This window comes from Manihot esculenta, chromosome 15 (assembly GCF_001659605.2).
Source record: "Manihot esculenta cultivar AM560-2 chromosome 15, M.esculenta_v8, whole genome shotgun sequence".
NCBI classification, from domain to species: Eukaryota; Viridiplantae; Streptophyta; class Magnoliopsida; order Malpighiales; family Euphorbiaceae; genus Manihot; species Manihot esculenta.
This window is the reverse complement of record NC_035175.2, coordinates 10,260,494-10,284,890: the sequence shown is the minus strand read 5'-3', so window position 1 is coordinate 10,284,890 and position 24,397 is coordinate 10,260,494. Positions and strand designations below refer to the sequence as shown.

Here is a 24,397-nt window from a genome sequence, read left to right as displayed (position 1 = left end):
TTCTCTTCTTCCCTCGGCGGCCCATCCGACCTCCCGTTCCTCCAACAATCATGTTTATGGTCCCACTGGACCCATCGTTCACTGGTCCAGTTCCTGCTCTCTTCGGCATCTGAACCGCCGGACTGGATTGAGGCCTTTGTCCCCCTGATTTCTTCACGAAATTCTTGAGATGCCCCCTCTTTATCAACCTCTCGATCTCTGCTATCAACTGGAAACAGTTGTTGGTATCGTGGCCATGCGTCCGATGATACTGACAATATTTGTCAGGATTCCGTTGGTCTGCTTTCGACTTCATAGGTTGGGGCCACTGGAGGAACTCCTTATCTTGGACAGCCATGAGCACCTCGGCTCTGGACGCATTTAGTGGGGTCGGCTTCTCAGGGACCCAAGGGGGAGGCAACCTTGGCTCATGGGCCCGTGGAGGGGGAGGCCTTCGATCCCTCCGCTCCCAGGCCTGCTTATACGGCTCGGGCCTCCTGCCGTGTTTCTTTTCATGTTTCTCCGGCCTCCTTTCTTCTGGGGCTTTTTCTTTTCCTATCATCCCTTTGGCAAATCGGCTTGTTACTAAGGCGTCATCCTGCCTTATATACTTCTCTGCTCTCTTCATCAACTCGGCCAGGGAGGTCGGAGGCTTCCTGCTTAAGGAACCGAAGAACTCGGCAGAGGTCGTTCCCTTTTGCATGGCCTCTACCGCCCTTCCTTCATCGAGTTCGGGAATCTGCAGGGCCTCCGTATTGAAACGAGCGACATACTCTCTGAGTGATTCGCCCCCTCTCTGTCTTACTGTTTCCAAGTAGCTCGTCTTCCTCTCTGCTGGCACCCCGGCTATGAATCGACTCATGAAGCGAGTGGCTAAGTCTCCGAAACTTTTGATACTTCCAGCCTCCAGGCTGTTGAACCACGCCCGCGCTGGTCCCGAGAGTGTCGTTGGAAACACTTTACATATTAAGGCATCTGACAGAGTTTGCAACTCCATGAAGGTCTTGTAGTTCATGACGTGCTCCCTCGGGTTACCAGCTCCGTCATAAGCCGCCATTGATGGCATCATAAACTTCTTAGGGATAGTCTCTTGTTGCACCCACTTTGAGAAAGGGGAAGAAGTAGGCAAAGAGGTTTGGCTTTGGTCTTTCTTACCTAGCTCGGCTAAGAGCTGTTCTCTCAATCTCTTCAACTTTTGGTCCATCTTCTCGTCTTCCAGGCTGGGTTTTCTCTCCAGGTGGTATTCCTCCTCCTCTACTTCAGTTCCCGTCCACCCCGTTGTTTCGGCTGAATAGTTATCCACCTCCTCATTTTCTATCCTCTCTCTCGCCCTCCTCGCATGGATTCGGGCCTCCGGTTCTTCCTCTCCCCCGGCTCTTCTCCCTCTTTCTCCAATATCGCGGCTACTGGTTTGAAGACGGTCAGGTGCAGGTTGGGGGTCATTGGTCTGAGGTTCCTCTACAACCGGGAGTGTGTTTACTGGAGTGCTGAGGCCTCTCTGTTGCATTATCTGCCCCAACCAGTGGGTGGTATTTTGTACCTGGAAAGCCATGTTTTGAAGATCCTGGTTAGACAGGGTAACAGTGGGAGTATTCCCTGCCAAACTTAGCGAGGGATTAAGGGGAACAGGCGGTTGGTTGTTTAATGTCGTAGGACTAGAAAAGGAGAATTGTTGCCCCTCTTGGGCAGAGCTTAGGTCATTTGGGACGTTAAGGTTACTTTCCTGGTGATTAGCCATCGTGGATCTCAGTGGGTTTTGTTAAGAGTGAAAACTCCGGTGATGAAAAGATCTCCGTCGTTTCCCACAGACGGCGCCAATTGATGATTTGAGATCCAATGGAATAGGGTTTTACAAGGGTTTTGTGTATTGAAAAAAAAATTTGGCCTATCTCTCTAGAGGGGTATCCCTTTTATCCTTTTCTTCATACTTGCCAGTGACGTATAACGGCTGTCCCATGATTGGACCACGTGTCTCTGCCATACAGATATGGGAGTACTATGATATCAGGCGTCTGCTCCATACGTAACAGCCTCTGATTCTCCCCCGTGCGTACACTCGAGCGGATCTACCTAGCTGTACAACGTGTCTCGTTCCGAATTCTGGGTTGGGCCGAGAATTGGGCTGGACGCTGAACCCAGAAAGAGAAGGGATCCGTGGGGAGGTTATACGGGCTGGACCGATCTCGATGAGGAAGAATCTGGTGGAGTCCGGCCTCAGGGGGCTGATGATCCGGGCCTGTTTTACTAGAGAGGGTGCGCGGGCCTTCCTTTCATGGGCCGTGGCCGTAATCTAGGCCCAGAATTGGGGGTATGGAAATCCAGCGGTCATCACCTTTTATCCCATTTAATAACTCAAAATCTTAATTTTTTAAACCAAGATATCAAGAAAAGCAAACACAAATGTGTTAATTTCATTAAATTATAATTGGTAAGGTATGAATTATGACATATTATTACATTTTACAATACATATATTGAAGACCAATTTATAATTTTACCCACAAGCACTGTGGAATGAGTCCACTTATTTTTCATCAATATCAAAAAACGCAAAACGTATTCCAATTTCCACATTTTATTATCGGAGCTATCGAACTTACATATATAACATATATATCACTGTTAAAATAATTAATAATATTGCGAAAGGTTATGAGATATATTCGTATTTGACGGAATCGGCAAACGTATTCACGAAAGAAATGATCTTTACATGGTATCAAGTTTCAGCAATTGCCCTTCTCCAAAGTTATTCCTACCTTGTAATCAACTCTATACCATCCATCTTTAACCAAGCACCATCAATTACACAGAAATCAGCTTCTTTTTTCTCTCAACTAGGAGTGTTTTTTATTTGTTTCGACCAAGCTTCAAAGTGTAAGGGCCTCCTTTTTTTGGCACCAAATTTCCATTTTTTTTTCTTCTCTTCTGAAGTTACCTGTTGTTTTCTTCCGAAATCGATATTGAGATTTTCGACCTTGCATGGCTTTGGAGAAGGCAAATCATTTCAAGCTTCCAGGAGGAAGGTGTATGGTTACCACCGCAGTAGTGGTGGTGCAGGAGGCAGCAATGCAGGTGGCAACATCGACGCTACGAAGTGTTTCTTAGTCCTAGGTTTTCTTGGTTTGAGCTTCTGTATGGGCTGGCTTATTTGGGAAAATCCTATTTAAGGGCCTTTCTATTAGGAATTATGTTTATGTACCTGTGCTCAATCAGGTTTAATGCAATTGTATTTGCAATTCCAAAAAAAAAAAAAAAAAAAAGAAAAAAAAATCAAGCATCAATTCCCAAAAGGAAACCTCTAAGAACAAAGGTCAGATCATTGGAAGGATTAATGCACATCTTTGATTGCAATAAACATGGAGGACTTGTGGCATCTAAAAGTGTCAAAACCAGAGTCAGAACTATTAACTAAAATCCCAGTGGTTACTCTACTCATCAGCAATCAACAAAATTTTAATTGCCTCTAGTCATAGATAACTCTAGTGAAACCGTTTAGATCAATTCTACATTTCAATCCATACTGGTAAAAGACCATAAAAATGCAAATGCAACAAAGAGCCATTCTCATATTCCAAACTAGATTAACTCATCTCAATTAAGAAGCTTCAATGTTTACAAGTTACATCAATGAGATCCAAGGCCTAAATTAAGCTTCCAATACAGAAACCAAACAATCAATTACTCGTGTAGAGTGCCCAAGATGTCTTCATCCCTGTATAAGTAAAACCTGTACAATACCCACCAAATATATAATAAATAAATAGCATGAAAATAAACAAATGAAATCTGCAAAACAGAGTCAAGTGAAAATCTATCGTACTCTTTGTCAGCAAGCTTGACTTGGGTACCCCCATATTCCGGCAAAAGCACAGTGTCCCCTTCTTTTACAGATGGTGGGATAGTTTTCCCTTCATTGCTCCTCAATCCAGGACCAACAGATATCACCTTGCCCGAATTCAGCTATTATGAAACAGCAAGATCACAACAATCACTCAGGAATCAGTCTACATAAACGAAACACAGAAATCAAGAAAAATTTAAGGAAAAAAAAAAAGAAGAGCAAGAAGCACAGCAAATACCTTGGTGGACGACTCGGGTAGGAGGATACCGGCGTTTGTTTTGGAAGGAGGGACGATCTTCTCCACAAGAACGCGATTAAGCGTTGGAATCAATCGCTTTGCCATCTCAGTAGTAATTGCTCTATGCTAAAAGATTAAGCTGGATCGATCTATCTTTTAAATTGGGAGAAATGAAGTGGAAGGGAGACCAGTACAGCAGGATGTAGTTGATCTGGAGAGGAATAGAATGTTCTAGGTCCTAGGGTTTTAGCTAGGGTTTTACTAAGAAAACTGTATGGGCCCTAAAGCATAGTTGGGTCAGAAAGGCCCCTGACCCAATTAATTATATTTTAATTCTTCATGTGACTTTAAATTATCAAAATTTTAATCAAAATCCGACTTGGTTATTATTAAATCATGTTTCTATCAATTTACATATATAAATATATTTCTGTCTGATTTTATAGGCTTTATTTATTATTCCTTAAACTGATTTTTATGACTTTATCTTTCTAATTTAACTCTCAATTTTGTAATTGTGATTGATTTTATAAGTAAAAATTTTTTATAATTAATTTAAGCGAATATTACAAATGTAAATCATTTGTAACCAAGTCAAAGAGAGGATAGAAGACTTATAAGCTAGCTGATACTTTTTTAAAGCATTATGGTGTAAATGATTTCTTTGTAAATAATACAAAACACTTTTTTTTTTATATATTTTTTAGTACGGTAGCTTCTATTTAGAAATTGCTCTTGAATAATAATTTGTATTAACCATAAGTAAGACTGATTTAGTTTGATAAACTGAACTGAGTATCACACAATTTCACAGTATTTTGGAATGATTATGTGATCAACACTTGCAAACCGCGACACTTTAGATGGAGAGGTGAGTCTTTTTGGTTTTTTCATTTTCTTGCGTCTCATATTTCTTTTTTTTCTCACTCGTTTAAGTAGTGTATGATTTATATTGTTTTTGTGATTGTTGTGGTTTTTTGGTTTGTGTGTTTCAAGTTTTTTATAAACATCTAAATAAGTTGTTAAGTGAGTTGTTTGTTGAATATGATTTGAAGGTTTTCAGTTTTAATATCTAAGAAAGGATTCTATTAAAGTGATGTCAACATCTCAGAATCGCATAAATATATTTTATGAATACTCCTATTAATCATATTTAGTCATATTTAGTTGAATTTTATGGCATTTTTTATCTCTATTCATTGTTGTCAATGGATTTTTTTACTGTGTCAAATATTTTTTTCTTTACTTGTTGTATGTTTGTTTTATATTTATTTGATCACTATTTTTTATTTTTTTTATATATTTATTTGCTTGATTTAATTTGTCTGAATTTAGGTATTAAATTTTAATTAGATTGATTTGATTTAGATCGAGTGTTTTGTTTTGTTTTGTTTTTATTTAGACTTTTGAATTGTTGTATAGCCCCCTTGTATTTGCTCCGTAAAACATTTTCATGAATTTTTTTTGCCTGTTCACTGTACAAAAAGCAAGTGAATTACAAATCCATAAATCCCAATTAATGGCCTGTAGCTGTAGGCTGAAATAAAACGGGGGAGGGAAATAAAAAGTTCATCGCCAATCACAAACGGGCAGAGAAAGGACATTCAATAAAAAGAACACGTGAGCGGCAGGATTCGAACATGCGCGGGCAGAGCCCACATGATTTCTAGTCATGCCCGATAACCACTCCGGCACGCCCACCTGATGCTTATGAGCGACACTAACATTATATATACAGGAGCAAAATTGGTGACCCCCCTTCCATTCCCCATTGGAACGCACAAATTCAATTGGGAAAATTCTGAAATGTAATTCTAAACATTTGAATAATATTTTTCTAAAAATGGATCCATAAACGAGAGAGTATATTTGTTTCTAAATATTGAGAGAATAAATTATAAAAAAATATTTTTTTAATATTTAAATAATAATTATTAAAATAATTAACAATTAAATAGTTAATAAAATAGTTACAGAGCTCATTGATTCATTAAAATTTTGCAAAATTATGGCAAGCGTATATTCTTATGTCTACCGGTAGTCATTATATTTAGTCTGACTTAAGTAGACTAAGAAAATAAAAATTTTTTAGTAAATGCGAAAAAGTTTTTTTTATTTGATTTGTATTATTAAATTTAATTCTGTGCAATTTGGTAAATTGCACTTTTTATTTAAATTTAATAAAGTTTAGAAATATATCTTTTAATTTGTTACACTTAAATTATATTGTTAATATTATTATTTATAATTTTAAAACAATCTTAATTACTTTTTGAGAGTTAGTTTATATACCAAATATATTTATATTATATTTTCAGTTAATTGATTAATTTATTAGAAATGTATTTTTCAATGAATATATTTGAATAGAGTATTTTGAATTAAATAAGTCCATAATTTATTGCGGTAATTAATTGGGTTGATTTCCACAACCATAAAACACATTTTTACTTTGTTTTTTTTTTTCAAAAGTGAAAAAAAAAATTTAAAATAATACGCACAAAGATCATTGAAATAGCTTCAAAATAAGAATTGCCACACTTATCACGAAGGAGAGACTAGCTATATAAGCAATGAGGAAGAATATTTAAATTATGCTCTATGAAAAAGCACGAAAATTTTTTTATAGTTATACTCATTTTTATTTTAAAATATATCATTTAATTTGTATTAAAATAATATCATAATATTATCGTTGTTGATATTATAATTTACAAATGCAGAAAAATATTGATTTAATAATTAAAATATAATTATTAATTAATATTTTCTTAAAAGAGAGTAAAAAAATATATATTGTAATCTTATGGATTTTTCATTTCAAAATCTGAATTTCAATTTACATGATATAATTTATATATCAATATTTTTTGATATTATCTACAATTGCCATTCTTTGTTAAACAAGAAATATGATGAATTATATATATTGTACTTTATTTCATATATATATATATATATATATATATATATTTATCTATTCATCTTCATTGGAGCAAAAATATTGAACCATTGTAATCTCAAATAAAAAAGTGAAAAACAGATGCTGGGTAATGGGGAGGAACTTTAAATTATTATATGCATCCAAGGAAGGAGATTGTTGGAGAGAAGTTGTTCAGAGAAGAAGAATCCATGCAAGAAACTAAAAGGCAACCACATTCTTTCAGAAAAAGTGATGGTCCTGTCCTATTACACAAAAAAGCAAGTGCTTTTCGAACCATAAGTTCTTGGCATGGGTCGGCGGATGGATTATGAGAAAGAATTGTCGTCCTCATAATGCCAAACCATAATTCAAAAAGTAAGCATATTCAGAAGGACCTCAAAAAAAAAATCAATTTTTTCTTTTTTTTGGTACCAAACAAGGCACTATTGGTGGTGGCGGTGGAGAAGAGAAGGCATGTCTGTCTTTCCTGTGGCTTCTGTGAGCTCCAACAACTTGGTTGCCATGATTCTTGGTCTGAAAATTTTCTTGGCTAGAAGACTTTGGTGATAATGTTGATCTTGTTTTGTGTGAATCTGCAAGTGCTTGTCCATTTCAATATGCTGAATATTCATTTTGTGTGTAGGTAGTTGGCCTCTCCTTCTTTATCCTATCTTTTAAGTTTGGTTGTGCTAGAAATAGGTCAAATATTTCTCCATGTGAACTAGCCACGTGGATATACATATCACACTGATTATTACAATATATGAATAATTGTGGCATTAATTAATCCTTATTTCCTTTACAAATAGCAAATGTCTCAAAAAATATGACCAGTTTTTAGCATTTTTAATAATAATAATATTGTTAATTAATTCTCTAGTGTATTCTTCCAATTATTATACTTCATAGAAGAATAAACATTTTCCCTCTCTTTTGTATATTATTTTTGAAGAATATAATTTAAAATTGAATTATTATAAAATTATATGTTAATTCATTTTTTTATTTATTTCATTGTCGTCCATTTCTAAAACAAATAATTAAAATTACCTTTACATTACCCACCTTTCTTCTTTTCCTTCTATTATTTTCTTTTCTTTTCTGTATCCTTGTCCTTCTCAGTTCTAACCAAAAAGCAATGACAAAAAGCTCCACTCTGCAAGAGAATCTCGATGAAGTAGGGGAAAGTAAAAGGTTAGCTTTGAGGCTTCGGAACTTATCTCTAACTACAAGAAAGTAGAAAAAGGCCAAAGTGGGTCAATTTATTGTCTCTCTCTCTCTCTTAAATGATTGTAATAGTGAATTAACTGTTCCTTTGTTTTAATTTGATTAAAAAAATAAAAATATTATGTGAGTAAAAATTAAAATGAAAATCCATCAGTAAAATGAGCCGCATGCATTGAAATGAGACTCGAACATTCTAAATTGAGAGAAGTGATTACGTGAACGTTGAACATATTTTGTGGTGATTATAATTACATTATTTAGCATTTAGCGTGGGAGTCCAGTCCTTCCCAAATAAAGTAAAAAAGGAAGGCTCTAGAAAAATATAGAGCCACGTTTTTGGTGGGTCCAAATTGCCAATAATTGATTCCAACATCATATAGCAAGAAACAAGCACGGAAAGACAGTGGGAGAATTTGGCCGGAAGAACATCCAACGGAGTAGAACATATTGTGTGTGCAATGGGAAAAAAAAACTTATCTAAATTTGATTAATTATAGATTTAATATACAGATGATAGGGGATCTTTTCATATAAAAATTAAATGAAACTGGTCTATTGTGACCGATGAAGCGAGATTTAACGAACATGATGTTTAAATGTACACATTTGACAACTACTCGATCTAACAAACTGATTGTTGATTCGGATTAGTCCCTCTTTTTTTTTTATTTATTTTAAGGAAGGGCTCTTGTAAAATGAAAAGACAAGAATTCATCGGAAATACTCCCGACGGAAATCCTTCAACGTTTAAGTTAGATCGAGATTATCTAATATTTAGTAACATAAAAAGAAAATAGATAATAAGGAATTAAGGTGGAATTTCTAGTAAGTTTGTATCCATCGGAACTCTTGTGAGTGTATAAAAGAGAGTGAGATTTTTCCATTAGTGTGTGAATCAGCGAGATTTACTTTTGGAGAGCTAGTTTCTCAGAAAGAGCTGCCAAGGCCCTCCTTTTCGTTGAGGTTGGTTCAATGATATTTATACCTATGATTTTTTGTCTTACATCCCATCAGATCGGATGATATCGTGTTGTAGCAGGTATGTTAAGCTGCTGACAGTTGACTAGTCAATGCATAACTAGTATGTCCATATTCTTTGACAGATATGTTAGGCAGCTGGATAATTTTTCCGCATGTGTATTTAATATTTCGGAGAGCGTTAGAGGGGTCGACTATTATATGGAGATCGATTATCTTACTCTAATTTCATCAAGTCGTGTTCGGTCTGTACAACCTTTATTGAGGTTGGTAGTCTTCATATTTATTTTTAACGTGTGATACAAACATTGAAGAGGTCGTCATACTTCATCTGAATATTGGAGAGGTTAAAGAATATTAATAGCCTAATATATGGTCTCTTATAAGTCGGGTTTTGTGCTGCCCAGTTAAACATAGTGAAAAGGTTAACTCGTTTCTCTTTTAAATCACGTGTACACGATATTACAATTTCAACGGTACTCATTTTTTATATATTATCAATAACTTAAATTTATAATAAATTAATTTTAAATAAAAATGGCCTATAACAGTATATGTTATATGTATATAGATTTTTTTTATCCAATGAAAAATTATGTGAAAATTAATAATTATTATTTTATTTGATGGTTGTTGAATCCCGTCTGTATAGAATAGAGATAATATTTTTTATGAGAGTTTTAGACACTCTATTCTTTTGAACTAATTTTTAGAATGAGTTACCCATATTAAACCCCTCATAAACATATCATGCCCTAATGTAGTTTTGAGTATTTTTTATTCTTGTATGTTTATTTTTTTATATATGTATTTTATAATTAAAATTATATAATTAAAATAGCTAAAATGCATAGTATATAATATACTTATACTAATATTTTCATACTTAATTACTTATGTACTTTATAATTAAAAATAGTTAAAAATGTGCTATATGATATAATGCATATTAATTAATAACTAATTTTTAATAATTTAAGTGTGATTGTATCATAAGAATAATTGTATAAAATTATTTGAATAATGCAAATTAATTAGAATTAAAATCGAAATAAAAACAAATTTTATTATATATAATTAATTAAGTGCGAATTTCATAAAGATAGGGTAGCCAGTAATGCTATATATATTATTTGTTTTCATTTTTCAAAATTTCAGAACTAATGACTTTAGTAGGCTACTTTTATCATCTCTGGAAACTCAAGTAACATTATAATATTAATATATTATACATATAAATATTTATATAGTGGTATGACAGGCAAAAGTAAAAAGTACTTTTAGAAATAGAAATGAGAATATTATTTTAAAATATATAAGTTAATAATAAATAAAAATTAATTATTCAGTTCTATGATAAAAATTTACTAGTTAATTTTGTATTTTAAAAAATATATTAAAATGTTTTTAATATTTTAAAAAATTTATTATTTAATTTATTTATTAATTTTTATATTTAAATATTATAAAATATTTAAAATATTTTTAAAATAAAAGAATTAATTAATAAATTTTTTAAAAAGTCGAAACACCGGTTAAAAACATGAAAAAAATACATTAGAATTTTTTTTTAATCAAATATAAAATAACTTCATTGATAAAAGATAAGAGTACAGTATAGAAAACCTAAAACAAGGTCTATAAACAATAACCCTAAGTCCACACTGATGTCGGGTTGAACTAATCCGAGAGAGAAACTCAGATCAAGAAAACAAAGCAGTGTCGCATCGTCATGCTCGCTAGGGAGATGATACCGCCGCCACTCTCTAACTCCTAACAAGATAAGCAATTCTTAAGAAAAAGAAAAAATGATCGAGCCGTTACCAGCTAGAACCAAAAACCTCTGAGAAGACGAGCAAAGGGCAAAAAAAATGACAGGAACCAAGAAAATCTTCCTGCGGTGCCAGACAACGCAAGAAAAACATTACACTGATGGAAACGTATCTGCATAGACTTCATAACAAACTTAGAGAAATGCACCATCCCTGAACCCATAATACAACTAAAGAAACATAGAGGACATGCCTCTGAATTAATAGTCAATTCCATGCAATACTCATTAATTTATATTGAATTCTGTTGTGATTCGCCATACCTCATCTCCTTATATGCAACTTGTGTTTCTAACTTCCTATGGATAATGGGCGATCTGCAATGTGCTGGTTTCATCGCCTAAGTTTTTTCTTCGTAGTTTAGGCTTTTTTTATTGAGTTTTTGTTGAATACATCCTTTTCTTTTTGTGTACATTAAAGTTATTTTGAATAAATATATCTGCCTACAAAATGGGATTTTTAAAAAAAGTGGATTTCCTTTTTATTTTTTGTCGTATAAAAAAAGTTTTAATTTTAGAAAGTAACCTTTTATTTTAAAATCAATTTATGAGTTTTGAGATCAGTTTTTATTTATAGAATTTTATTTAGAATCATAATAAAAATACAATTTAAGTACAAATAGAATTGCATTCACAATTTTAGCATGGTACAAATGCATCTAAATAAATATAAGAGATTTCAAATTTTATTCCTTCAATTCCCATTTTAAAAAAAATAGAATTAAGAATTTTAAATTAAAATTTAAACTAAAATCAATTTAAATAATAAAAATTATAATAAGTTATTTTAATTAACAAATTAAGTTAAAATTTTCATTATTGCAGTGATCATTATAAGTATTTTTGATAATTTGATAATTTTATTTTTCAATTTTTGATCGTTTAATTGTCGCTTCTACCTATCCATTTGTTAAAATTTTCTTTTTCTTTTTCTTTTTTTTTTCCACATTTCATCTAAAATTAATTTCCATGCATACGAACTCAGAAATACATGTAAGTGGGCTCAAAATATATGCCATACTGAAAAGGCTATTCCCAAGAATTGCTTTATTTCCCCTCCAAACTTTCACCTCTCATTCAGACAAGTACTAGTTTGTTTGGTAGCGGTCCCTAGATTAAATTGATTGATGGGGAAGAAAACACTGAACAGAAGCTGAAATAAAACCAGAAGCTCTCATCTAAACAAATCACACTGAAAAACTGATAAAAAAAAAAAAATTCTCAACCATGGAGCCAAATCCTAGCAGTAGTATGCATTCTTATTGCCTGGAAATATCACCCATGGAGGTGCACAAAGTAGTCCCACCACCCCATAGAAGCACTCTACAGAAGCTCAAGACCAGACTTAAAGAAACCTTCTTCCCTGATGACCCTTTGCGCCAATTCAAAGGACAGCCATTGAACAAGCAATGGATTCTTGCTGCTCAGTATTTCTTCCCTATTCTTCAATGGGGTCCTAATTACAACCTCAAGCTCTTCAAATCTGATATTGTTTCTGGTCTCACCATTGCCAGCTTAGCCATTCCACAGGTTGATTACCAATCTAATGTTTTCTGTTTCTGTTTCTGTCTTCCTTGATTTCTGTGTACATGCATCAGAAAGAACAGAAAGGTCTTCCTTTTTTGAACCTCTTTATTTTACCCTTTTAAAAATTTTCTTTCAGGGTATCAGCTACGCCAAGCTTGCTAGTCTTCCTCCTATAGTGGGTCTCTGTGAGTATCTTTATTCTCTGACACGTTTCTTCTTTAGACCCTTCGGCTCACTGTTTGATTGGATGTGGCAGATTCAAGCTTTGTTCCTCCTTTAGTGTATGCTGTTCTCGGAAGCTCAAGAGATCTCGCTGTAGGACCTGTTTCAATTGCTTCTCTTATACTTGGATCAATGATTAGGCAAGAAGTATCTCCAACACACGACCCTCTCTTGTTTCTTCAGCTAGCTTTTTCTTCTACCTTTTTTGCTGGTCTCTTTCAAGCTTCTTTAGGATTGCTAAGGTGAGAGTTCGTTTCTCTTCTTTTTTTTTTCTTTCCCCAGAAAAGTTTATTGTTTCCAGTTAACAGTTCCTGACAATATGAATGGTAATCTTCAGGCTGGGATTCATTATTGATTTTCTTTCAGAGGCAACTCTGATTGGATTCATGGCTGGAGCTGCAATTATTGTCTCTCTGCAACAGCTTAAAAGCCTTCTTGGTATCACTCATTTTACAACACAAATGGGTTTAGTTCCTGTTTTGAGCTCTGTCTTCCACAACACCCACGAGGTAAAATCACTCCCCCAACCCTCATCATGATTTTAGTTTTAGTTTCATTCAAGAACAAGACCCTTTCTTCAATCACTGCATGAAGTTATGACTATTATTTTACAATTATAACTGGACAAATTCTTACCATTAGTTCCTTGTTCTTGCATGTGCAGTGGTCATGGCAAACAATACTTATGGGATTTTGCTTCCTTGTGATCCTTCTGGTGGCCAGACACATTGTATGTTAACTCTCACGTTCTTTTGTTTATTTATTTATTTTAAATGTCAAAAGTAATTTTATGCATTCCTAAAAATTAACAGCCAGTTCGGTCAGATAGACTTGCATTATTTGCTTTCGAAGTATCCAAGGACACGTGTTTTTAGTAGTAGTTCAAAGATTGTCTATATTCACCAACCTTTAAACAACATGGGCCCTCCTCTTTATATAAATCATCATCATCACTCTTTCTCTTTTTTTCTTTTTGGAATTATCACCATTATATGTTATAAACCAGTCATCTGTTGCCTGTAGACTCTTGTCTGAAACGCATAATAAATACATATATATATATTAGGAACAAGATTCTCATAATTAATACATATAAAAATCCCATTTCACTTTCATATATTTTTTTTTTCTAAATATGAAAAATTTGAAATTGCAGTTATATGTGATAAATTTCAGGCAAAATATATGTGTTAAATTTATTTTTAGTCAGGTCATCATAGCATTGTACTGTGTTTGTCTTTTGTGGGCTTCGATCAGGCCTGTCTCGTGGTCGTCTATTCGAACTTCCTTTTTCCTGTAACACCCATCATTTCTTCTCTACCTTTTTGGTTGGTTCTCTCCGATTCTACAGTATTAATAGAGTTTTTTTAAATTTATTATTTATTATCATTATAATAACGTTTTATTTTTGCATTTCGAATCTAAAATCTCCATATGCAATTATTAATTTCCAGATATACTGATTAAACTAGGGTCTTTTTAATTGAAAGGGGGCATTTATTTTTCACCATAAGAGATATGAATGTGATAGTTGATTTCTCATATATTAAATGTCCATGTTGGGGCATGTGCCACGCAGAGCATGAGAAAACCAAAGCTGTTCTGGGTTTCAGCTGGAGCCCCTCTTTTGTCTGTGATTCTGTCTACCATTCTGGTTTTTGCATTCAAGGCTCAACATCATGGGATCAGCGTCGTAAGTTTTTCTGCAGTCTCTGCTCATTTTTACTTGCTGTGTTGTGAATTCTGGGAAGAATTAATGGATTATTTAATGACATGGGCACTCTTCAGTCTTAACAAAATTGCTTATTATTACTGTAATTGATGAATTTATTTTGGTTTCTTATTAGATTGGAAAATTACAAGAAGGATTAAATCCTCCATCATGGAATATGCTGCATTTTCATGGAAGCTACCTTGGATTAGTCATGAAAACTGGTCTTGTTACTGGCATTATCTCCCTCACTGTGAGTTTCTGTCATCTTTTTCTACAGTCATATTTCTTATCTGATAGTTATGAAGCTTAGCTGAGCAGTGAAACTATTGCAATTTGTTTTACTTATATTGAACTTTTTTTCCTTCAAACAGGAAGGCATAGCGGTGGGAAGAACATTTGCTGCTTTAAAAAACTACCAAGTGGATGGTAACAAGGAAATGATAGCAATTGGGCTAATGAACATAATTGGCTCCTCCACTTCCTGCTATGTTACAACAGGTGCACATCTAATAATAATAATAATGAGAAAAAGAAATGATGCAGCAGCATCAAGTGTTGTTAACAGAAATCTGGATTTCAGGTGCATTTTCGCGGTCTGCTGTCAATCACAATGCAGGAGCTAAAACAGCAGTGTCTAATATCATAATGTCAGTAACAGTGATGGTGACTCTCCTCTTCCTGATGCCTCTATTCCAATATACACCAAACGTTGTGTTGGGTGCCATCATAGTAACAGCAGTAGTTGGCCTCATAGACATCCCTACTGCTTACCAGATCTGGAGGATTGACAAATATGATTTCATCGTGTTGTTGTGCGCATTCTTTGGTGTTATTTTCATATCTGTCCAGGAAGGCCTCGCCATTGCAGTAAGTTCGCAATCTAATCTATCAGTAATCAGGTTTTAGAATATGTTATTTGTTAGTAAGTCGTCTAGAACATGAAAGTATCAGGTGATTGATGCTATCATATTTCTGCATGTGATGAATTGATGATCAGGTAGGTATATCTATATTCAAGATCCTGCTGCAAGTTACAAGGCCAAAGACAGTGATCTTGGGAAGCATACCAGGAACAGATATATATCGTAATCTTCATCATTACAAGGAAGCTGTCATGGTCCCTGGGTTCCTCATTTTAAGCATTGAAGCCCCTATAAATTTTGCTAATAAAACTTACCTCAAAGAAAGGTTGGATCATGCATCAAAGCAGCTAATAAATATATGTATGTGTTCCATATCAAGATTTTTATATTTCCCACTGATTTGGTTTCTCGCTGATAGGATTATGAGATGGGTAGAAGAATATGAAACACAAAAAGACGAAAAGCAACAATCAAGCATCCATTTTCTAATTCTAGACCTGTCAGGTAAGTTCATCTGCAGATTTTGCATCAAATTATCTGAAATAATAAGCCCTTGCTGTTAACGTATGTAAAGTAACTATAATGTATCTCTTTCACTTTTCAGCTGTGAGTGGCATTGACACAACTGGAGTCTCACTCTTCAAGGATTTGAAGAAAGCAACAGAGAATAGGGGAGTAGAGGCAAGCATACAGTTCCTTCTTCTTCTTCTTCTTTTAAAACACTAAATGGGCTTTTAGTTGCTAATTCTGTGCTGTCTTGATTGGCAATTTGCATGACAGCTTGTACTAGTGAATCCTGTGGGGGAGGTGATGGAGAAGCTGCAGAGGGCCGACGCTGCAAATGATATCCTGAAACCTGATACCCTTTTCCTGACAGTTGGTGAAGCTGTGGCTGCACTCTCGTCTACAATGAAAGGTCAATCATCTAGCCATGGATAAATCAGATTCATCATCTGAAAAAAGAAGAGACAATAGAAATCAAATGTATCAGCATTTTCTGTCAATCATTTTCCACTTTCTCAGGCATCTCCTTACTTATTTGTGCATGTGCCTTGCAAAAAGATATCAATACTACTTGTTACAATAACCATATACAGCCATCTCGCTGAATCCTGACCATGTCCGATGTATGATTTAAATTTTACTTGTCACTTAACAGAGTTACGTTAGGCGAGCCGAGGTGTTAATTTGATAGTACAGTATTATTTAATACTCCCCGTTTCACTCGATCCGAATCTTTTTAACTTATCGCACAAACAAAAAAAAATGGTCGTTTTATTTTGTTTTTACAAAATTTTAATTGTAAATTTACTTCAATATCTTTACTATTAATTAATTAATGAGCATTGATACTCCTTGTAAATTATTGGTGACATCTAATCTTAATAAAGACAAAATATAATAAAAAGACGTATCGATTAAAAAAATTTAAATATTTTTTATTTTTTATATTTATATTACAATCTTAAATTTTAAACAATAAAATTAATTATTTTACAATAAAATCAATCATTTTATATTTATATTAATTTTAATTATTTATCTTAATTAATTTTGATAAAAAAAACTTTAATATATATATCACGTGAAATTATTTTTTAAAGTATTTATCAAATAAAAAATTTAAAATATTTATTTTAATTCATATTTATATTTAAAATTTTGAATGATAAATTTTTTTTTATTTTGTCTCAACTATAATTAAAAATCTGAAAAATATTAAAAAATTATAATATAGTGTCTAAAATTTTATTTAACTAATAAAATAATCCTTAAAATATATATTTTTTATTTTAATAATATTTTTTTATTAATCTTATTATTTAATTCTCATTCACATTTTATACAACATATTTTAGTTTAATAAAGATATAAAATGTAAAAAATTATAGTATAAAATATATAATTTTTCATTTTATTTAATATTATTAATATATACATTACAAGTTTATTTATTATATAGATAAGTAAAATAAAAATATTGAATATTTTAAATAATTTATAAAAAATATTATTAACATATTAAATTTTTTATAAAAATAATAAAGTGGTTAATTTTACATATTAAAATATATAATATTTTATTTTATTTTATATTATTAATATAAAATATGATTTTTCATATATTAAAATTATGTGAATAATTTATAATGATGAATATAAATCCTAAATGAAATATTTTAGTATATAATATTTATATGTGATCTTTTATATAGTAAAAATTTATCTATAATAATTGTTTATTTAATATTACATATGATAAATATAAATAAATGTATATTCAATATAAAATTTAAATTAAAAGACTATATATTTATTAATAAAAAATTTTAAAAATTATATTATAATTTAATATTAACCTTTCAAATTTAATTTAGCCATAGTAATAAATTGAAAAAGTTTTAATTTTATTATTTAAAATTTAAAATTTTGAATATAAATATAAATTATAATAAATATTTGAATTTTTATATTCGTTTTTAAGTCTTTTAAAAAGAAATAATCCTAGATGATATAATATGTGAATTAAAAAATTTTTAATCAAAAGTGATTAAAGCAAATGATTAAGATTGAAACAAAGGTGAAATTAAAATTTTAAGTTTATAATATAAATGTGAAAAATAATAAATGTTCAAATTTTTTTTAATAAATCTAATAAAAATTAATTGTTTCTCTAAATAGTAAAAAGTTTTAAATTGATTGAAAAAAAATTCATATTGTCTTATTATTTTACAAAAGAAAAAATTTAAATGAACCTAATTTTATTTTTTAAAATAAAAATTTTATAAGTTAAAAAAATATATTTTTTTTACATTTCAAATGATAAAATTAATAGAAAAAATTTAAATCCTTATGAAAATTTTCAAATTAAGTGAAACTAAAGAAATATCACTTAATTTTTTCTATTAAAATAAACATTTAGAGACGGCCTTAATGTTTTTTAAGAGACTAAAAACATTATTTTTATTTTAAATATGAGAAACTTATAAATTATTATATTTATACAATACAAAATTAAAATTTAATTTAAGTATTTACTTCATTCTTCAAAATGTAGACGAGTGAGAGCAGTGAAGTGATTCACCAGTCGGGCTTCGTTAGAATCAGAACTCAAGAGGCTGGTCTCTTCGACGAGGCAATGGGAAAGGGCAAGAAGCCGGACCCTCCTAGCTTGCAAAAATACGGCGTCCCCTTCTACTCTGCTGCTTGGGTTCCCTACAAAGAAGTTAGATCCAAGCTTCAACCTCAGGATCCTCATCATCCCGACGACAAAGATGAAGATTCAGGCAAGGAAAATCCACCTCCTGCATCTCAGCAGGAGATTGCCGATCAATACTACCTCGTTCTTGCCGGTGGTGGCGGAGAAGGCCGCAGCGGCATCCCTAACGCTATCGTTCTCTCTCATTTCGATTTCGCCTCCAATTCTCTCTCTGCCCAGCCTGTATGTTGAAATTTTCAAGCAATATAAAGAATTCAATCCGTGTTCATATTTGTATCTTATCTCGACAACTGAAGTGCATTTATGCTAAAATATACCTCTGCATATTCGGATTTCTTGCTGTTTTTCTGCTTGAAAGCTAAAACATAAAAATAGCTGGCTTTCTCAATTGGTTATTTATGGAAACTGAGGATTTATATGGCTTTTTCATTTAATTTAGCTGGTTAGGATCTACGTGGCCTTTGCTTCTCATTGCACTTGTCTAATTGCATTGGAACCGTGATATTATCGTTTCAAATTTGCGTCTTTAGCTGATTTCCAGGACTTCTCAAATATTTGTTTTCTTGCTCATATCATTATTTCTTTCTATGTTGTGGCTTAGCAGCTGATCTATAATCCAGCTCTGCATTGATTATTATAGCGTAGAACCAGTTTAGCCAAAGTTTTTTCTTTTTTTGGCTTACCTACAAATTTTGATGACCGTAGTGGCAATTACGCTGCAAATTCTGGTTTTTCTTTGATGCAAAATTTATCTGTTAATTCAATTGGAGTTGGTCGACCAAAGGATGTTATAAAATTCTTTTTAATGGTCTATTCTTTGAGGATATTTGTTTTAGTAGTGTTAAATCTGTCGGAGAATGTCAGGCGATGGTTTGCCTAGTAAGGTATTGATTGTGATTTGACTTTTCACAAGTAGGTACCATGTGCTAACATCTGATTCATTAGCAAAATTGCTGACTTGACACTTGACACCATATAAAATACTGCCACTGCGTCAACATTTCAGACGGCATTAGGCCAGTTGGACGTGGTTTCCTAACTTAAACATGGTACATATATGTGAAAAAGTAAACCATATGATCCTACTAAAAATTGCTCAGACCACATAGTACATTTTGTGCTTCTCCTTTTTGTTTATGATGGCAGTGAGATTCTCATAGCATTATATTTAACTGTCTCATTCTCTTGTACTTTGAGATAACATTATTGTGTATGTTTTTGTTTTTCTTATCATTGTTTCAGGTAGCTAAGCTTGGACTTGGTTCTGATTTGCCTTATAGAATGGCTGTTCACCCAGGTGGAGATGGGCTGATTTGTGCATTGCCAAAAAGCTGTCGGTAATTATTTTATTTTGCTTTCAAATTGTTTTAATAAAAATTTTAGGAGAAAATCTTTGGATTTAGTCCTCTACTGGAGGAGAGGAAAACACAATTAAGCTTATATTATAGTTTGTATATGAACTAAAAATTCTTATGCAGTATAAGGCTTTCTGATCCAGTCTGTTCTTTCTAATCAAACATGATGTTTGTAACATAAGTTTATGGTTGTGACTGATAAACACTGCAAGGTCTTCATTTAAGTTCCGTCCACTTCATTCGTCAAGGCAACTGAATTTTCATCAATATACGATCTTTTTTTTTCCTAATCAATGTGAACTATGCAGTGTTGAGGGACTATTAATCTAGTGCTAATTTTCTATGCTTGTCTAGACTTTTCAACTGGGATGAAGTTAAGGACAATGATGCCCAGAAATTGGATATAAAAGAGTCGGTAAAAGTGCTCACCCAACTAGAAGACATTGGACAGCAGTTAGCATTGGCCTTTAACAGTGATGGTTCTGTTCTTGCTGTTGGTGGCGAGGTAGAGATATTGTATGTATGTGTGTGTATGACCTATTATATTGTTATTAACACAGAAAGAAAAAAGGAAAGACAAGACTCTCTTCATATTTGGGTTATTCCTAAAAGAAGCAGTTGGTTTTCACTCCTATGAAGGATGGAAATCATGTAAATTATCTAGAATCCATTAAAAATTATAACATGAAGAACTTGTTAGTGACTCTTTTGTTGTGTTTAGTTTTTACAAGAAAATCTCCTTGATGTATATTGAAAACCAAAGGCTATTACAACATGGAGAGTCAAGAAAAGGTTAAGCAAGACTGTGATCGGACAGGCCAGGAGTACCTGATCTGAATTGTTTGATCCTACACTCATCAAGGAATTTGTGGGCCTTACCAGATGAATGGTAATTGGAAACTGCTTGCTTCCCAATAAAAGCATTGGCCTTTAATGTAATAGGTTAAGAGGGAAACTAAGGAAAGAACACTAAACTGCAGGTACAAAAAAATTATGGCCATGGAGTACACATTTTAATTGAATTTTCTGCAGAATATCTAGCTTAAAGGATCATGAGAAATGAAACTTCAAACCATGCGTTCTCATATTTGTCTATTCTGTTTCTTCTTTGCTGGATGCTGTCTTCCATGATATATGCTCATGTATGCATGCGTGTCTTGCAAGGTGTAAGTATTTTTTTTTTCCACCTTACATGGCAGACTTAATGTCCTGCCTTTTGGAAACTCACCCTCCAATTAAAGTGCTAGTCATCATTGTTCAACTGAATGAAAAAATAAGCATTATTTTTTTTTTCTTCTAACTTTTTTCAAGATCAGCTTAATTATTATTTAGAATGATTTTGTTAAGGAGATATTTGTCCCCTTTTTGAGATAGCATGCTATATGATGCTATGATTTATTGCAGTACAGGATGGCTATTTAAGGGTTTTCAAGTGGCCCAGCATGGAAATTATTCTCAATGAGGCTGAAGCTCATGCTTCCTTAAGGCATTTATGTTTCAGGTATTGCCAAGGTGGAGAAGTTAGATCATTAATTCTTGACCCAGTAAGCATGAAGATTTTGTAATATACTTGTGCTTGTATCACTGAATTTTGTTGCAGCCCTGATGGGAAATTTCTTGTCTCCTTGGGAAGTCGTGGCCCTGGAAGGGTTTGGGATATGACTTCTTCAACAGTAGTAGCTTCTTTATCAAAGGACAATGTAAGGCAGTGAATTATAATTTCTTGAGCTAACTGTTAAAGGAGATTAGTTTCTTCTTGCCAATAGGCATTCGTAGTGCTATTGTTTTAAGCTTAGCTTGTGAAGAAGTATGCTATTTGAATTGCACGGTCAGTGATTAAGCTGACCTTAGATTGTTTGTAGAACAGATGGTTTGTATGTAGAACATTTAATTCATTATTGGAGAAATTTTTTAAGTTTCAATCAACCGAATACCTGAATTGTTGTATTACTCCAGGATGAGGTCTTTGCGTCATGCAAATTTTCTCAAAGCAGTGATAAGACCCAGGTTCTTTACATTGCTGCAATAACAGGTTAATATTCATAACCGAGAGCTATCATCTCTTTCTCAGAATGTCAAACAAGTTAGGGTTCCATTTGGTACCCGTGTTGTTTTTGTTTTTTAGTTGTTTTCTATTAGTTAAAAGGAAATTATTTACTAACACATTTTTGTTTCTCTTACTTGACGTCTTAGAGAGAGAAGTTGTTACAAGTTTGTGGTTTTTTACTTGTTTCAGTAAATTGTTTTTGTGCAGGAACATTTTTTTTCAACGGGTCCTAGGACGCTAAGCTTTACATTTCTGTTCTGTGCTAATCATTATAAACATTGTTTTATCTAGGCAAAGGTGGAAGTATTCAGACATGGGACACAAGCTCGTGGAAGAGGATTGGTTCAAAGCAAATCAGTCGTGATTCAGTTTCTTCCTTCAATGTTTCTCCTGATGGAAAGTTCCTTGCAATGTACTTCATCTTTATTTAATTTAATTTAATTAATTAATTTTTACTTTCACTTGAGCTCATTTAGTGAGCACCTCTATCATTAAAATTTATTCCTTTATGATTGATCGACATCAGGGGTACAGTTCAAGGAGATGTACTGATTATAAATTCAGCCAGCATGCGGATTCAAATGGTGGTTAGAAAAGCACACCTTGGCATGGTAACAGCATTGGCGTTCTCGCATGATTCAAGGTTGGAATTTTAACATGGTTGCATGATATCCTGCTTTAATTAACACGTTAAGCTGGGTTCATTTGCTTCTAATAATAATAGGGAGTAAATGTGGCATTTGAATGCAGGGCTTTGGTGTCTGCATCCATGGACTCAAGTGCGAGGGTGACGCCCATTGAGGACGAGAAAAACGGTATCTACTTTTAGACTTCGGATTTTTTGTTAAATGCTCATATCCTGCCTTTGGCATTAAAGTGCAATGGTTAGGTAGACACAGTAACCTGGTAACAGATTATAACCCTTTTTGGGCTCTCTGATTGAGGCCTTATCGCAAAAGACAATGCAGCCAAATACTTAGTTCAGCATGGCCTGTTAATAGCAGTCAGGAGGGTAACACTCACCAGAAGGGCAACGCCATTAGACTATTCTCACCGAGTCTTCAGGAACTTGTTTTTATTTCATTGTAAAGAAATAAAGTGAAGTGTATCACCTCACGGCATTAACGTAGGACTGGAGACGGCTGTGTTAAAATGACGCTTTCAGATATGAAAGCGGTTAATTCTCCCAAAAGTTTCAGATTTGGGCTCCAAGATGTTAGGTATGGTGATTTTGAAGCGTGGATAGAGAGCTGTGTTGTCAAGGTGATACTAAGGATCGCCTTAGGCGAGAGGTGGGAGGCGAGGCGACTTCTTTATAAAAGGCGATAAAATTAAAATTTTGTTATATATATATATATATATAAACATTTTATTTAAAGGAAAAATCACATGTTCAAATAAAATATATATATTATTTGCAAGAGAAATTAAAAAAAAAAAGGAAAAAAAAAAAAAAGAGGATTTGCTATTGTGACAGTACCGGTAATATATATATATATATATATATATATATATATATAAACATTTTATTTAAAGGAAAAATCACATGTTCAAATAAAATATATATATTATTTGCAAGAGAAATTAAAAAAAAAAAGGAAAAAAAAAAAAGAGGATTTGCTATTGTGACAGCACCGGTAAAGAGAGGAGACGATGAGAAAGAGAAGGAAAGCAGGAAATCTGCTTTTTGGAAGAGATAAAGAGACGGAGAGAGCCTAGAATATCTCTTTTATTGTTTAAAAGCATTTTTTTAAAACAGAAAAAAAGACTTGCTTCAGTGAAGCGTCACTTTTGGCGCCTCTCGCCTGGCATGCGGTGTTGCTTTTGTGCAAGCACCCCGCCTCAATCAGGTGGGGCGAGGGGGTGGTGCCTCGCCTTGTCTCACCTTTAACAACTGCTAGAGATGAGCAGATGTAGATGACTTTGTTAAAAATGTAATATAGATTTGAAAAACCATCTTGGACGTTCCTTTATTTGCCTGCCTTGAATTCTGTTTCACATTTCTTACTGTTATTATTTTCCTTCGCAGGAGGTTTAAGCTTATGGATCATTTTAGTCATAATTTTACTTGCAATTGCTGCTTATTTCCTGAAGAAAGGACTTGCTGCTTTTCTTGGATAGTATTTAATGGCTTCACCAAGTTAAACGGGTGAATTTTTACCTCGTGTTATGCCATAAAAGCAAGATACTCGAGATTTGGAATGATAACTTCCAACTTGGAAGTTATCAAGGTCCAATCACAATGATAATATACGTCGATGTAGTCTTGTGGATAGTAGATGGTTGTGGGGTTAGCTTACTTATGGCCACAAAGGCTTTCTTGTGTATACTCATGGTTTAACCATTTGTGCATTGATTTGACCTATTTCATTTTCGTATTTTTATTTCTGATAATTGCAAAAGGAGTTCCTGCACACCATCTCATCCGG

At 33.1% G+C, this 24,397-nt stretch overlaps 3 protein-coding genes and 1 non-coding gene across 4 annotated transcripts; 2 read left to right on the top strand and 2 right to left on the bottom strand.

The window, feature by feature from the left end:
* Positions 1-3,549: 3,549 nt before the first annotated feature.
* On the bottom strand, positions 3,550-4,297 carry LOC110601271 (10 kDa chaperonin, mitochondrial). Its single transcript, XM_021738344.2, has 3 exons — positions 4,062-4,297; positions 3,803-3,942; positions 3,550-3,709 (listed from the first exon to the last, which is right to left on the bottom strand). Exons 1-3 carry the CDS (start codon positions 4,164-4,166, stop codon positions 3,661-3,663), a joined length of 294 nt encoding a protein of 97 aa, XP_021594036.1. The 5' UTR covers positions 4,167-4,297; the 3' UTR covers positions 3,550-3,660.
* A 1,383-nt stretch (positions 4,298-5,680) lies between these two features.
* On the bottom strand, positions 5,681-5,762 carry TRNAS-AGA. The gene has a single exon. It is a non-coding gene; the product is annotated as a tRNA-Ser (tRNA).
* Positions 5,763-12,157: 6,395 nt separating this feature from the next.
* On the top strand, positions 12,158-16,556 carry LOC110600817 (probable sulfate transporter 3.3). The gene is made up of 13 exons (XM_021737702.2): positions 12,158-12,550; positions 12,684-12,732; positions 12,804-13,011; positions 13,107-13,278; positions 13,434-13,499; positions 14,349-14,462; positions 14,617-14,733; positions 14,855-14,981; positions 15,064-15,350; positions 15,481-15,671; positions 15,765-15,850; positions 15,951-16,027; positions 16,127-16,556. Exons 1-13 carry the CDS (start codon positions 12,248-12,250, stop codon positions 16,283-16,285), a joined length of 1,956 nt encoding a protein of 651 aa, XP_021593394.1. The 5' UTR covers positions 12,158-12,247; the 3' UTR covers positions 16,286-16,556.
* A 1,841-nt stretch (positions 16,557-18,397) lies between these two features.
* Positions 18,398-24,382, top strand: LOC110602533 (SEC12-like protein 2). The gene is made up of 10 exons (XM_021740074.1): positions 18,398-18,788; positions 19,809-19,903; positions 20,276-20,426; positions 21,331-21,422; positions 21,522-21,621; positions 21,878-21,953; positions 22,260-22,380; positions 22,495-22,611; positions 22,719-22,783; positions 23,998-24,382. Exons 1-10 carry the CDS (start codon positions 18,486-18,488, stop codon positions 24,087-24,089), a joined length of 1,212 nt encoding a protein of 403 aa, XP_021595766.1. The 5' UTR covers positions 18,398-18,485; the 3' UTR covers positions 24,090-24,382.
* The last annotated feature ends 15 nt before the right edge of the window (positions 24,383-24,397 follow it).